This window comes from Vicia villosa, linkage group LG6 (assembly GCF_029867415.1).
Source record: "Vicia villosa cultivar HV-30 ecotype Madison, WI linkage group LG6, Vvil1.0, whole genome shotgun sequence".
In the NCBI taxonomy this organism is placed as follows: Eukaryota; Viridiplantae; Streptophyta; class Magnoliopsida; order Fabales; family Fabaceae; genus Vicia; species Vicia villosa.
Window position 1 is genome coordinate 45304707 of NC_081185.1, and position 14403 is coordinate 45319109.

At 36.9% G+C, this 14403-nt stretch overlaps 2 protein-coding genes across 2 annotated transcripts; both read right to left on the bottom strand.

Annotated features, from left to right (window-relative positions):
* Positions 1-11571: 11571 nt before the first annotated feature.
* On the bottom strand, positions 11572-12180 carry LOC131613608 (uncharacterized). Its single transcript, XM_058885262.1, has one exon. The coding sequence runs from the start codon at positions 12178-12180 to the stop codon at positions 11572-11574; it is 609 nt and encodes a 202-aa protein (XP_058741245.1).
* Positions 12181-12518: 338 nt separating this feature from the next.
* On the bottom strand, positions 12519-13328 carry LOC131613609 (uncharacterized). Its single transcript, XM_058885263.1, has one exon. The coding sequence runs from the start codon at positions 13326-13328 to the stop codon at positions 12519-12521; it is 810 nt and encodes a 269-aa protein (XP_058741246.1).
* Between the last annotated feature and the right edge of the window lie 1075 nt (positions 13329-14403).

A 14403-nucleotide genomic window follows, 5' to 3' on the forward strand; every position in this document is an offset into this window, starting at 1 on the left:
TTTACAGTTTAGTCGTTTCGAATTACTTTCTGCAATTTATTCCATTGCATTGTATTTCACATTATTTTACATCAAGTCATAGGTTAAGATTTTTTTTCTTTGAAAGTAAAACCCAAAAAATATGAATTCGACTATCTTAAAAGACATTTTTGACACATGTCCTAAGATCAATCTAGTTGATCCTGCGAGTAACCAAGGTATATTTGATAGTTTGGAGGACTAGCGGTTGTTTACCGGAAATCACTGTAAACAAACGCACGTCTCCATTCCAAGACGCCCTCCCCCACTTTCTTCTCCACTTGAGGCGCTCGTCTCATATATTGGGGAGGGGCCCACTTGTTCACCACTTGGACCATTTTTAGTCCCAACCATAGTTTCTCTCGTTCAATTATAATATTTTTGATTCTAGCAATATTTTCCAGCATTCAAGTTTAAGTTATTATTTCCTTCTTCTTTTCATAGTTTTAGGAAGATATTTATTTTCTCACAATAGTTTCTACATCAGAAACTATTGTGTAATTTTTACTGGATCTAACCTTACGTTAGATCATAGTATTTTAATTCCTTGTTTTCATTATTTGATCGAAGAATTGTAAGAACAGATCCAACCGGCTTGTGGTGGTGTGTTCTCTATTTCAAGTTCAAGAATTAATTCAAGATATATTTTCAGGTTTTTATTTTTATTGTTTATTAAATTTATAGTTTTATATTTTTTGCTTATAAATTATTGAATATGCCTAAATATATGAATTATTATTGTTTATGCATGTTAAATTTAATAAGTATGTTTAGCTAAATTAATTAGGTGTCGGTATGTAAATTAATCTAACCAAAGGGATCCGAAATACCATGACCTAAATATTATTTTATCAAAAATCACTTTTTCTGGTTTTAGTGTCTAATTGAATTTATTAGAAGGTTAGAAAATTAACAGAGCGGAAGTTTGGGATTTAAAAACTAGACTAAGGTTAGAAATCAATAGGGCGAGAGTTTGAGATATTTAACCAGATAGTGGACACTTGACATTAGTTTTAAGGAGAGCGAAAGCGTATTAAAACTAATTAGATATTTATTTATTTTCAAAAAGTGTTTTTAAACTCGGCGGAATAGCGAGAGCGTACGTTAGGGAATATTAGCATAATCTAAGTCAATAGAGCGAGAGTTTGAGACAAGGGTTTTTAAGTAAATAATATTTACATGAAAAAGGCATTTTATTATTTTGGTTGTTTTTAAAAAGCGTTTCTAAAATTGATGGGACAGCGAAAGCGTACATTATGATTTAGGATCGTAGTCTAAGTCAATAGAGCGAGAGTTTGGGAGAAGGACTTTTAAACGGACATATTTAATAAAGATTTTTTATTTGATAAAGAACATGGCCAATGGAACTTCGGATCATGTAAGTTATACGAATTACATACCGATATCCGCGCATCAATATATTATCTAGATTTAAGATTTTAGTTTCCCCTTACAAAATAATTGAAATATCACTAGCCTTAGCTTTACATAGTAACCTTAGATAACGGTAGATCGATTCATAGTCCCTGTGGATTCAATATCTTTTAAAACTACACGACACGATTGTGCACTTGCAGTCTTCCGACTAATGGACACATAAAGTCGTGATCAAGTTTTTGGCGCCGTTGCCGGGGACTATTTAAGTCAATATTGTAACTCTTTTAGTTATGCAGTAGAGTATTGTATTCTTGATCGAAGCTGTGAAGAAAGATCAAGTTATTGTTCATTGTTAATTGTGTAAATAGCTGTTGCAGGGTTGTAACAGTTAGGTATCACTAGGGAGTGAGCAGAGGTTCTCTTGTCTTGGATGGAGTTCTGAGATAAAGGTTGCATTGGGTAGTGACTAGGTAAACCAGAGGTTGTTTATATGTAAACTTGAGGTTGTTTATATAAAATAGTACTACTGATAGTGAAATCTTCTTCCTGGCTTGGTAGCCCCCAGAGTAGGTAGTTAGACCGAATTGGGTTAACAATTAACTGTGTTATTTATCTTCTGCATTGTTTGTTCAGTTATGAATGTTATGACTTTGTTTATAACATCAGGTTCAGAAGTGTTAGCTGTTCCTAAACAGAACCATATAAAGATTATAATCTGGTTATGTCTATTGAACATGTGTGATCCCAGGTCTTATTGACTCCTGTTTAGGAGTAATTAATAAATGGGGGATCTTTCTATTCTGCCTCTGCTACATTATTAACAGATCAGATGTCTTGACATCGGGATTGACATCCGAGTCTGTCATAACAGAATTTCAATTGGTATCAGAGCAGGCATCCTGTCTGTTTCTAGATGAGATCCATGAGGGATAAATTCTGGTTGTGGTAAAGGTAGAAGATTATTTGAACAAAGAATGTTCATATTGTATGGTCCCTTGAAGTGGAGGGTGGACCTATGTGATTAGACCAACCTGACCTAAGAGCTGTGATGCTGGAACAAGGAGTGTTAAATCCAAAGACTTCATGCGGGAGTGAAGAACTTGAATTTCAGAACAAATTCGACTGGTATCTATGGACAGAGAAGAAGCACATCAAAACCTTCATGCGGGAGTGAAGATATTGATAAGGTCAGGAGTTTGGTTAGGTCTAGTCAGTTGCTTGATGCAGAAGCAAGCATTGTGCAAGGTTGAGCAGCAATCAATATGTAGTTGTCATGCTTACTACTAACATTTAAAGTAAGCATTGTGTGAATTCTGTTGAGGTATGACTATTATCCGCTGCATAGTCTCTGAGAAACCCTAGGGTTATTTATGTATAGTCAACAGAATGTATGGCAGGTATTGACAGCTATAATTAAAGTGTCAAAGATACTTGAGTAACCTCTCAAGTCCACTCATAATGACATGGTTTATTAGAGCTGATGAATGTCAACTGATCAATGATATTCATAATTATCTGCAAGTGTGTACCTTGAAAATTTCAAGGCTGAGTGTTCCTAGAAGGAGGAACAAATGTTCTACTAGATGTTAGGACATTAAGAACTGGTATGCAGCTACCAGCTGACGAACATATGTTCTGGTGCTAAACTAATGTAGTGTGAAACATTGGTTTGGAACCTACTCCTGGTCTGGAAGAGGAGACGTCTGGCTAAGTTAATCAGGACACGATTAACATGTGGTAGTACTTCTAAGAAAACTCATGAAGATATTCCTTTCTGATCCTTTGTGTTGAACTTATGAAGACCCTATATCTGCGAGTTTCCTCTAATCAACGAAACCAGATAAGTATTCATAACCATAGAGCAGTTGTTGGAGCTGAATACTGTGTCTCAATCGCAGTGAAATATGGTTAAGGATGTGTACTTCCCTAGTTGTTATCCAGAAAGGGATAGTGTTGTTTGAAATCAAGGAAGTCAGATGAATCTGACTAATTCAGTGTCATGCTATAACTAAGTTTGTTCCAGAAACCTAGCTGAGGGAATCTCCTCTATAGGTATAGACTATGGCATCCATCATCTCAAAATCAGAATGACAGTATGAAGAAAAGCTTATTGAGATGCTGGCTACTTTATCCCTTGATATGTCTGGATATTGCTGATAATTGGATTATTCTGTTATTACCCCGAGTGTTATCAATTTGAAATTAAAGATGTTAACCAAGAACCATGAAGGATGATGTCATATATGATGTTACAACATCATCTCAAGATATTCAGTCATTTTGTTTATTTGCCAAGAAAAGAAAGTATAAATGTGAAGAGGTAATCAGTCAGAATGACCTAGTGTGAGTAGCAAACTCTAACAAAAAAACTGGTAAGTACTTTGACGGGAGACTTAGTACTTATTAGGTTTAGAACCTGGATGCTGAACAGGGAAGAAGTTCTTCTAGCCATGAGTTCTCAATTATCTTCACACATCAAAGAAGAAGGCAAGAGTCTCTGATATGACATACTGATTCTGTTAAATATCTTGATGGGAGCTGGATATTTACAATGTCTGTATAAAACAACTCAGACGTGTATATTGAAAATCAATTTATGGTTATACAATCATAGTTTCTTCTATTTCAAGTTGCAGAGTGTGGCAATCTGAATCTTGTGTAGCAAGCAAACTGAGGTTTCTAAACTTGGAAACTGTGGCAAATTCCAAATGAAGGGAACTTCAAGGACGAACATCAAATATGTCCTAAGTTTGTATATCTCAGGGGGAGTAAAAGAGTATGAAGATCAGCAAAGACAATGTTTTTTTGCTTCTATCCATTTGCAAAGTCTTTTCAAAGACTAATCTTGAAGAAAGAAGAACAAAGTCACACAAAAACCTCAGAACATAACTCAAATCATGTTTATTCTCAAAGACCAGCAAAGAATATTCTTTGCATTATCATCTGACGAAATGACTTGATGGTGTGTATCACTTGTTCTGATCTAAGTGCATGATCCAACCTATGCACAAGTCCACCTGGTGCAGTTCGTTCTCAAATAACATTTCTTGATGAAGACTTTGGTTAAAGTCCAGGTATGTTGTTTAAATTGCTCAGGTTTATAGAGTCATTTTGTTTTGTTTGAGTCCCTCATGTTCTTCTGTCGAATATGAGAAGTTTCTAGAGTCTAGGTTATGATTGTCTCATTGAGTCAATCATAGGGTTTAAGGGTAGTGTTCAGGCATTGTTAAGTCTGAGGTCATTCTTTACAGCTGTTTGGTAAAGAATAAAGAGTCTTGTTTCGTGTCATGAACACAAATCGTTTCTTGTGTTCCAAGTCCTCTATATAGAAAGTATTATCTCTATGGATAGTCAGAGTCTGTTTGAGTTCAGATGAACTTGTGTCTTAAGTGGTACTAACATCACAAGGTACGTGTTTCCTAGAAGAAGGACTGGGAATATACATTAGAAGTTTGAAAAAGCAACATTATTGTCTGAAGTGCCAACTCAAGCATAATGCAGATTAGAATGGGCAGGTTCTGATATGGATGTAAGTACTGTGTTCTGGAAATACATAATTACTTTCATGATGAAGACTTCACTTAGTGAAGATGACTATGAAGACAAAAGTTCTATGATCGGATCAACACAACTAAGGATAAAGGAGAACCTCTTCTGTTCAAGGAGCATGTTAATCAATGTGTGAGATTGAAAAACACCATATCAAGAAGGAATTTGAATTGTCTTAAGCAGACCATGATCTGATTCAAACATGGTAAGGTTATGTTAAACAAAATTCAAGGAGTGGCATTTCTGTTTGTTGAGATTGTGGCAACCTCTCTGTGTGTGCTTCTAGTATCAAGAGGTCATATGTTGATCGTTTCTGAAGGAGATAGCTTATTAGGCAAGGGTCTGTTGAAGAAAGAGATGAAACTTGTGGAGAATACTGGTAGTACAAATGTCAGACACAATGTTATGACATTCTACTTCTGGTGTAAGTATTTATTGTAAGGAACAAATTTGCTATAGTGAGTGTGTTCAGCAGGATTGTTGAACAGAGGGTGCGGCTCTTGAAGATATGAAGATGAGTCTTATATTTTCCATTCATCGTTTCAAGCTTATTCCGTTGGGGAAGCTCAAACTATATCAGATAGGGGGAGTAACTTCTTTTGTCAAGAAAAATTTCTTGGTTAAAAATACTTTAAACATCATGAAGAAAATGTGATACTTCTGTCAGCTATTTGTGAATGGTTCAAGCTAACCATGTGCAACTGGTAACCACGATTCCTTCTCAACACTAATGAGGTAGCTGTGTGTCTAACAGTCTCAAGGTGTTCAGAACAACAGAAGTCTAAGTCTATGACTAGTGAGTAAGTAGGGAGTCTGTTAATTGGTCCAAAAGATGCTCTGTCTTAATCTTTTACGGAATCTTGAGCTATGTGCTTAAAGGGAATAAAATTGACAATGTCTGACACGATGTCATGACATGTCTAAAGACATTGAATCTTCTAAGTCAAACAAGGAAATCTGACTTGAAGTTTATCTACACATCAGTGGTCGGTGTAAAGTATAATCAATGACTATGTATGCACTGGTAATTCAAGATAACTCCTATCAGAAAAACAGTCAAAAACTGCCTTGGAAAGAGTAATTGCTTTTGGAACTGTTTCCTAATTAACCGTTTGACCATTGAACAAGACCAAAGACCATCGTTATTTCCTATAATCTCCAATGGCTATATAATAACATCTCCATGAATTGTAGAAATCAAACTCTCTCAAAATGTCGTTCAGGTGCGTTCTTGTGAGTCGTGTCTGGGTTTGGTATTATGATGGGTTGTTGTACCAAAACCTCTTCAGAAAAAGAAAAACACGAGCTGGGGATGTTGATGGTTTCTACCATGGGTTTTTTGCAATAACAACAAAGATGTTCCACTATATACTACCTTCAATATAGGAATCATTTTCGTTGTGATTTGTGATCTGAGTTATGAACACAATTGTAATTTGTGTTCTGAGTTACAAGGAATAAAGGCAAGAATACAGTCTTGGTTTCCTTGAGAACTCGAGCTAGGAGTGTATTTCTAGATACAGACAACAGGTATCTCCCAGGATTAACCGTTAATATTTAATTGCAATTTATGACATAGGTTCGATCTTTGTAGTATTATGGCTAAAAAGGGGGAGAGATACTGATGCTGATTTTGCTACTAGAAGCAAACATGACTAAGCCCTTGTTGTCTAGAAAGTTGAAGTTGCTGCTGATAGTTAAAAGAATAGTTTTAGCCAAAATAAGCCAAAGGGGGAGATTGTTGATGCTCTGTCTGTTCTGTATTATTGTCTAATGTTTGGCTAAAACATATAATAGCAGCAAATGGTCTAATTGTGAATCTTGCAAGTTTAAAAAGAAAAAAACAGGTACAAGCAAGATGTTAGATGGAATTTCATGACATCAACTCATGACAGTGCGCCTGCAGAATTGGAAGGAAGATTCAGTTTGTACTTAACAGATACAGGATATTCGCAGAATATTTTGTAATCCTATGTGGCGCAAATTTAAAGGTCAAAAGAATATTTGAAGAATCAGATCAGAAGATTGAAGATTCAGGAGGAATCAAATCAGAATATGGTAGATGGTATTCTTGGTATCAGAGCAAGGAGTGTTGCGATTTGTAAGCCCAAGTCCAATTGGGATCAGGTTATAAATAGGAAACTTTGTAACCTAGTTTGATATAGAAAACCTTGTTTAGAAACAATGTAGTCATTAGGGTTTCTATAGGTAGTCCACCCAGGTTGTGGGATGGCTGCCATGTCCTTCTCGAAACCTGTAGGTTAGAGAAGTGATTGTCCTCACTCGAAACCTGTAGATAAGAGTTGAGTATTGTATTCTTGATCGAAGCTGTGAAGCAAGATCAAGTTATTGTTCATTGTTAATTGTGTAAATAGCTGTTGCAGGGTTGTAACAGTTAGGTATCACTAGGGAGTGAGCAGAGGTTCTCTTGTCTTGGATGGAGTTCTGAGATAAAGGTTGTATTGGGTAGTGACTAGGTAAACCAGAGGCTGTTTATATGTAAACTTGAGGTTGTTTACCTAAAATAATACTACTGATAGTGAAATCTTCTTCCTGGCTTGGTAGCCCCAAGAGTAGGTAGTTAGACCGAAATTGGTTAACAATTAACTGTGTTATTTCTCTTCTGCATTGTTCGTTCAGTTATGAATGTTATGACTTTGTTTATAACATCAGGTTCAGAAGTGTTAGCTGTTCCTAAACCGAACCATATAAAGATTATAATCTGGTTATGTCTATTGAACATGTGTGATCCCAGGTCTCATTGACTCCTGTTTAGGAGTAATTATTAAATGGGGGATCTTTCTATTCTTCCTCTGCTACATTAATAGCAGATCAGATGTCTTGATATCGGGATTGACATCCGACTCTGTCATACCAGAATTTCAGTGTGTATCATTTGTTCTGGCTTTGTGCATGTTCCAACCTATGCATAAGTCCACCTGGTGCAACTCTTCTTCAAATAACATCTCTTGATCTCGACTTAAGTAAAAGTACAAGTATGTTGTTTAAAATTGCTCAGGTTTCTAGAGTCTTTTCCATTTCATACTTTTGAGTCTTGTTTGAGTCTCTCATGTTCTTCTTTCGGATACGAGTAAAGTCTAGAGTCTAGGTTATGGTTGTCAAATTGTGACAAGCATGTGGTATAAGGGTAATGTTCAGACATTGTTAAGTCTGAGGTCATTCTTTACAGTTGTTTTGTAAAGAGTATAGTCTTGTTTCGTGTCATGAACACAAATTGTTTCTTGTGTTCTAAGTCATTCTATAGAGACATGTTATCTCTATGGATAGTTAGAGTTTTTGAGTTTTGATGTCTGACGAACTTATGTCTTGGGTGATGTCAACATCATAATGTGCTATTATCTTGGAAGAATGTCTAGGAATGTGCATGTGAAGTTTGAAAAAGCGACATTATTGTCTAAAGTGGCAATTCAGACGTAATGTGGATTAGAATGGGCAGGTTCTGATCTTGATGTTAGTAATATGTTCTGGCAATACATGATTACTTTCATAATATAGACTTCACCAAGTGAGTATGACTATGAAGACAAAAGTTTTATGATATGATCAATATAGCTGAAGACAAGGAGGATCCGTCTAGTTCAAAGAGTGTTAATCGTTGTGTGACAGTGAGAAACACCATATCAAGAAGGATTTCAAATTTTCTTGGCAGACCATGATCTGATATAAACATGGTAAGGTTATGCTCAACAAAGTACAAGAAGTGGAAGTTCTTTATGTTGAGATTGTGGCAACCTCTCTGTGTGTGCATCTAGTGTTAAGAGGTCACCAGTTTATCATTTCAGGTGGAGATAAGTTGGTAGAAAAGGGTTTGTTGTAGAAAGAGATATGAACTTTGTGGAATATACTGGTAGTATTAATCTGTACAGCGCAGCTGTATTTTAATGTCAGACACGATGTTATAACATCTGATTTATGGTGTGATTATCTAATGTAAAGGAGAAACATTGCCATAGTGAGTGTGTTCAGCAGGACAGTTGAACAGAGAGTGAGCTCTTGAAGATATGAAGATGAGTCTTATATTTTCCATTCATCATTACAAGTTTTTCCTTGAAGAAGCTCAGACTATCTCAGATAGGGGGAGTGACTTCTTAGGTCAAGATATTTTCTCAAGAAAGTTGTCTTTGTCAAAAATACTCTAACATCATAGAGAAAGTGTAACATTATTGTCATTTATCTGTGAATGGTTGAATCTAACCATGTGCAACTGGAATCCACAATTCTTTCTCTAAACTGAAGAGGTGGCTATGTGTCAACAAGTTTTGGAAAGTTCTTCACGGTTGCGTTAAACAGTCTCGTGGTGCTCAGAACAACAGAGGTCCATGTCTATGACTAGTGAGTCAGTAGAGTAAGTAGGAGGTCTGTTACTTGGTCCATAGGATGCTTTGTCTTAATCTGCTGAAGAATCTTGAGCTTTGTGCTTAAGAGGTGAAAAAGTGACAATGTCTGACAGGATGTCATGACATGTTTAAAGACATTGAATCTACTAAGTCAAACAAGGAAATCTGTCTTGAAGTTTATCTCTACACAGTGGTCGGTGTAAAGTTTAATCAATGACTATGCATGCGCTGGTTTTAAAGATAACTCCTATAAAAAAAACAGTCAAAAACTACTTTGGAAAGACTAATTGTTTTTGGAACTGTTTCCTAATCAACTGTTTGACCGTTGAACAAGACCAAGACCATCGTTATTTCATATAATCTCAAATGGCTATAAAATGGCGTCTCCACAGATTACATAAATCAAACTCTCTCAATATGTCCTTCGTGTGTGTCCTTATAAGTCGTATCTGAGTTTGGTATTGTGATGGGTTCCTTTGCCAAAACCTGTCCAGAAAAAGAAAAACACGGGCTGGGGATGTTTTATGTCTCTACCATGAGTTTTTCTGCAATAACAACAAAGATGTTCCATCATATACAACCTTATGTATAGGAACTATTTTCGTTATGATTTGTGATCTGAGTTATGAACACAATTGTGATTTGTATTCTGAGTTACGAGGAGTGGTGGGCAAATTTCACTCAAGTTCTCTCTTAGGCTCTAAGCTAGGATTTGGTTTCTAGTTAAAGACTGAGAAAGGGTTCTGTTATGCCACCATTGGACCTCCAAGACAAAGGCCTTCTCCCATCGTCTTCCTCATGTACATCAGTGTTGCATGAAGGTGTTCCAATGCATATTATGACATCGGTCCAATCTTTGTCATATTATGTGGTTCAAGACCTGAAGAACAGAAGAGCCCAATTCTAAGAATGCAAAAAGTTGTTCTTCCTTGTTGTCTTGAAAGTTGAAGCATTTATGTTTTGCTGCATTTTAACGTATATATAGTTTTAGCCAAAATAAGCCAAAGGGGGAGATTGTTGATGTTTTTATTGGCTGATTGGCATCCATGTTTGGCTAAAATATAATAGCAGCAAAATGTAATAGAATGTATAAGTCTTGCAATTATGAAAGAATAAAACAGGTACAAAAGCAAGATCTTATATGGAATGTCATGACAACAACTCATGACATTGCTGCAGAACTGGAATGAAGATTCAGTTTGATTCTCAACAGATACAAAATATTCTATGAATATTATGTAATCCAATGTGGCGCAGATTTAAATGTCAATAGAATCAAGTTAGAATATTGAAGAATCAAATCAGAATATTGAAGATTCAGCAGTTTCTAATTTAGGAGATAAATTAGGAAACTTGTGAAAGACCTTTCTTTTAGCAGAAGATATCTGCAGATTTGTAATAGCCAGTAGTGCTGCGATTTGTAAGCCCAAGTCCAATTGGGATTAGGTTTTAAATAGAAACCTTTGTAACCTAGTTTGAAAAAAAAGAAAATATATAAAACTGTGTTTAGAAAAGATGTAGTCATTAGGGTTTCTATAGGTAGACCACCCAGGTCGTGAGATGGCTGCCATGTCCTTCTCGAAACCTGTAGGTAAGAGAAGTTATTTTTCTCACTTGAAACCTGTAGGTAAGAGTTGAGTATTTTGTTCTTGATTGAAGCTGAGAAGCAAGATCAAGTTAGTGTTCATTGTTAATTGTTTAAATAGTTGTTGCAAGGTTGTAACAGTTAGGTATCACTAGGGAGTGAGAAGAGGTTCTCTTTTCTTATATGGAATTCTAAGATAAAGGTTGCATTGGGTAGTGACTAGGTAAACCAGAGGTTGTTTATCTGTAAACCAAAGGTTGTTTACATAAAATAGTGCTACTGATAGTGAAATCTTCTTCCTGGCTTGGTAGCCCCAAGAAGAGGTAGTTAAATCGAACTGGGTTAACAATTCACTGTGTTATTTATCTTATGCAATGTATTGTCTGTCCAGTATTGGATGTTGTAACATCGCGTATAACATCTCGTTCAGGTTTGATAACTGATCCATGTATAGAACCAATGAAGTTTACAATCTTGTTATGTTGACTGAACAAACATGATCTCAGTACTCATGGACTTCTTAGGGGTAATTAAAAATCGGGGATCTTTCTGTTTTGCGTTTGCTAAGTTAATGACAGATCAGATATCTTGACATTGTGAGTGACATCCTGAGTTTGTTATACCAGAATTTCAGTAAGAGTTAAAGCACCACCTGAGAAGGCTTTCTTGACAACATATGGGCCTTCATAATTGGGAGTCCATTTGCGCCTGGGATCTAGTTGAAGAGGTAATATCTTCTTGAGCACGAGATCTCCTTCCTTGAATCTTCGAGGTCTGACTTTTTTTGTCAAAGGCTCTCTTCATTCTTTCTTGGTAAAGCTGACCGTGGCACAATGCAGTCATTCTTTTTTCTTCAATAAGATTGAACTGATAATATCTAGCTTGACACCATTCAACTTCTGATAACTTGGCTTCCATCAGGACCCTTAAGGAGGGAATCTCAACCTCTATCAGGAGTATGACTTCCATGCCATTTACCAAGGAGAAAGGCGTTTCCCCAGTTGAAGTGAGAACTGTGGTGCGGTATCCATGTAGAGCAAGAGGGAGCATTTCATGCCAGTCCTTGTAAGTCACAACCATCTTCTGAAAATTTTTCTTAATATTCTTTTTAGCTGCTTCTACCGCCCCATTCATCTTTGGACGGTAGGGAGAGGAATTGTGATGCTCAATCTTGAACTCCCCATACAACTGTTTCATCATCTTGTTGTTCATATTGGAACCATTATCAGTAATGATTCTGTTGGGTACGCTGTAGGGACGGATGAGATTGTTCTTGAAAAATATTACTACCATTTGTCGAGTAACATTGGCGTAAGAGGCAGCTTCGACCCATTTGGTCAAGTAATCAATAGCGACTAGGATGAAACGGTGTCCATTTGAAGCCTTTGGTTCAATCATTCCATTCATATCAATTCCCCACATAGAGAAGGGCCCTGGAGAGGAGATAACATTGAGAAGCGTCAGAGGCACATGGATCTTATCAGTATAGATTTGGCACTTGTGGCACTTCTTTACATATTAGTAGCAGTCAGATTCCATTGTCATCCAATAGTAACATACTCTCAGTATCTTTCTCGTCATTGCATGTCCATTGGCATGAGTGCCAAAAGATCCTTCATGAATTTCTTGCATTAATTGGTTTGTTTCCTGTCTATCCACGCATCTGAGCAATACCATGTCAAAATTCCTCTTCTGTCTTTGTTGGATGCCCCAGGTGGGTACTCTTGTTTTTGTAAGAAGACTTTAATGTCATAAAACCACGGCTTATCATCTTTGACAACTTCAACACTTAATACATGAGTGGGCCTATCTAGGCGCATGATTGTAATTTGAGGAGCTTCATTTGGAAACTTCACCTTATACATGGAAGCCAAGGTAGCCAATGCATTTGCCATTTGATTTTCCTCACGAGGTATGTTTTGGAACTCCACTTTGTTGAAGAAGGTCAGCAGTCTTCGGGCATAATCTCTGTAAGGAATTAAACCAAGATGACATGTTTCCCATTCTCCTTTGATTTGATTAATAACTAGAGCAGAATCTCCATACACATCTAGAATCTTGATTCTAAGATCAATGGCTTCCTCTAGTCCCATGATACAAGCTTCGTACTCTTCCATATTGTTGGTGCACTCGAACATCAGTCTTGTAGTAAATGGTACGTGAGAACCTTGTGGCATGACAATGATTGCCCCAATTCCTCGACCATAAGCGTTAACAGCTCCATCAAATATCAAACCCTTTCGGGATTCAAGATCAGGTCCTTCTCCATGTAAAGGCTCTTCGTAATCTTTTGATTTCAAATACATGATCTCTTCATCTGGGAAGTCGTCTTTCAAGGATTGATCATCGTCAATAGGTTGAGAGGCCAGATGATCGGCTAAAACACGTCCTTTGATGGCTTTTTGGGCACGATATTGGATGTCGTACTCCGATAATAACATCTGTCAGCGGGAAATTCTTCCAGTCAACGCAGGTTTCTCAAATAAGTATTTGATTGGATACATTTTGGATATGATATATGTCGTATGAGTCAACATGTACTGCCTTAGCCAGCGAGCAGCCCATACAAGAGTGCAACAAGTTTTCTCGAGCAGTGAATATCTTGTTTCACAGTCGTTATAATTTTTGCTCAAGTAATAAATGGCATACTCTTTTCGACCAGACTCGTCTTACTGACCCAATACACACCCCATATAATCTTCAAGCACAATCAAATACATGATCAATGGTCTTCCTTCCATCGGAGGGCTCAAAATTGAAGGTTCTAGTAGGTATTCTTTGATATCCTCAAAAACATTTTGGCATTCTTCTGTCCATTTACACTCTTGATCCTTGCGGAGAAGCTTAAAAATTGGTCCACAGGTTACAGTCATGTGAGAGATAGATCTGGAGATGTAATTCAATCGTCCAAGAAATCCTCTAACTTGCTATTCTGTTCTTGGAGGAGGCATTTCTTGAATGGCCTTGACTTTGTCGGGATCGACTTCAATACCTCTTTTGCTGACGATGAAACCCAGGAGTTTTCCTGAGCGGGTACCAAATGTGCACTTGCTTGGATTGAGACGCAGCTTGTATTTTCTCAAACGTTGGAACAACGTCAGCAAGTGCCCCATATGTTCTTCTTCTGATGCAGACTTGGCAATCATGTCGTCCACATAAACTTCAATTTCTTTATGAATCATATCATGGAAGAGAGTCTTCATGGCTCTTTGATAAGTTGCTCTAGCATTCTTCAAACCAAATGGCATTACACGGTAACAAAACGTGCCCTAGGGTGTGATAAAAGTTGTTTTCTCCATATCTTCAAGTGCCATCATGATTTGATTGTAACCCGAGAATCCATCCATAAATGAGAAGACTTTAAACTTAGCAGTTCTATCCACCATCATATCAATGTGCGGTAATGGGAAATCATCTTTCGGACTTGCTCTGTTTAAATCTCTGTAATCAACACACATTCTGACTTTTCCATCCTTTTTGGGAACGAGCACTATGTTGGCCAACCATTAAGGATAT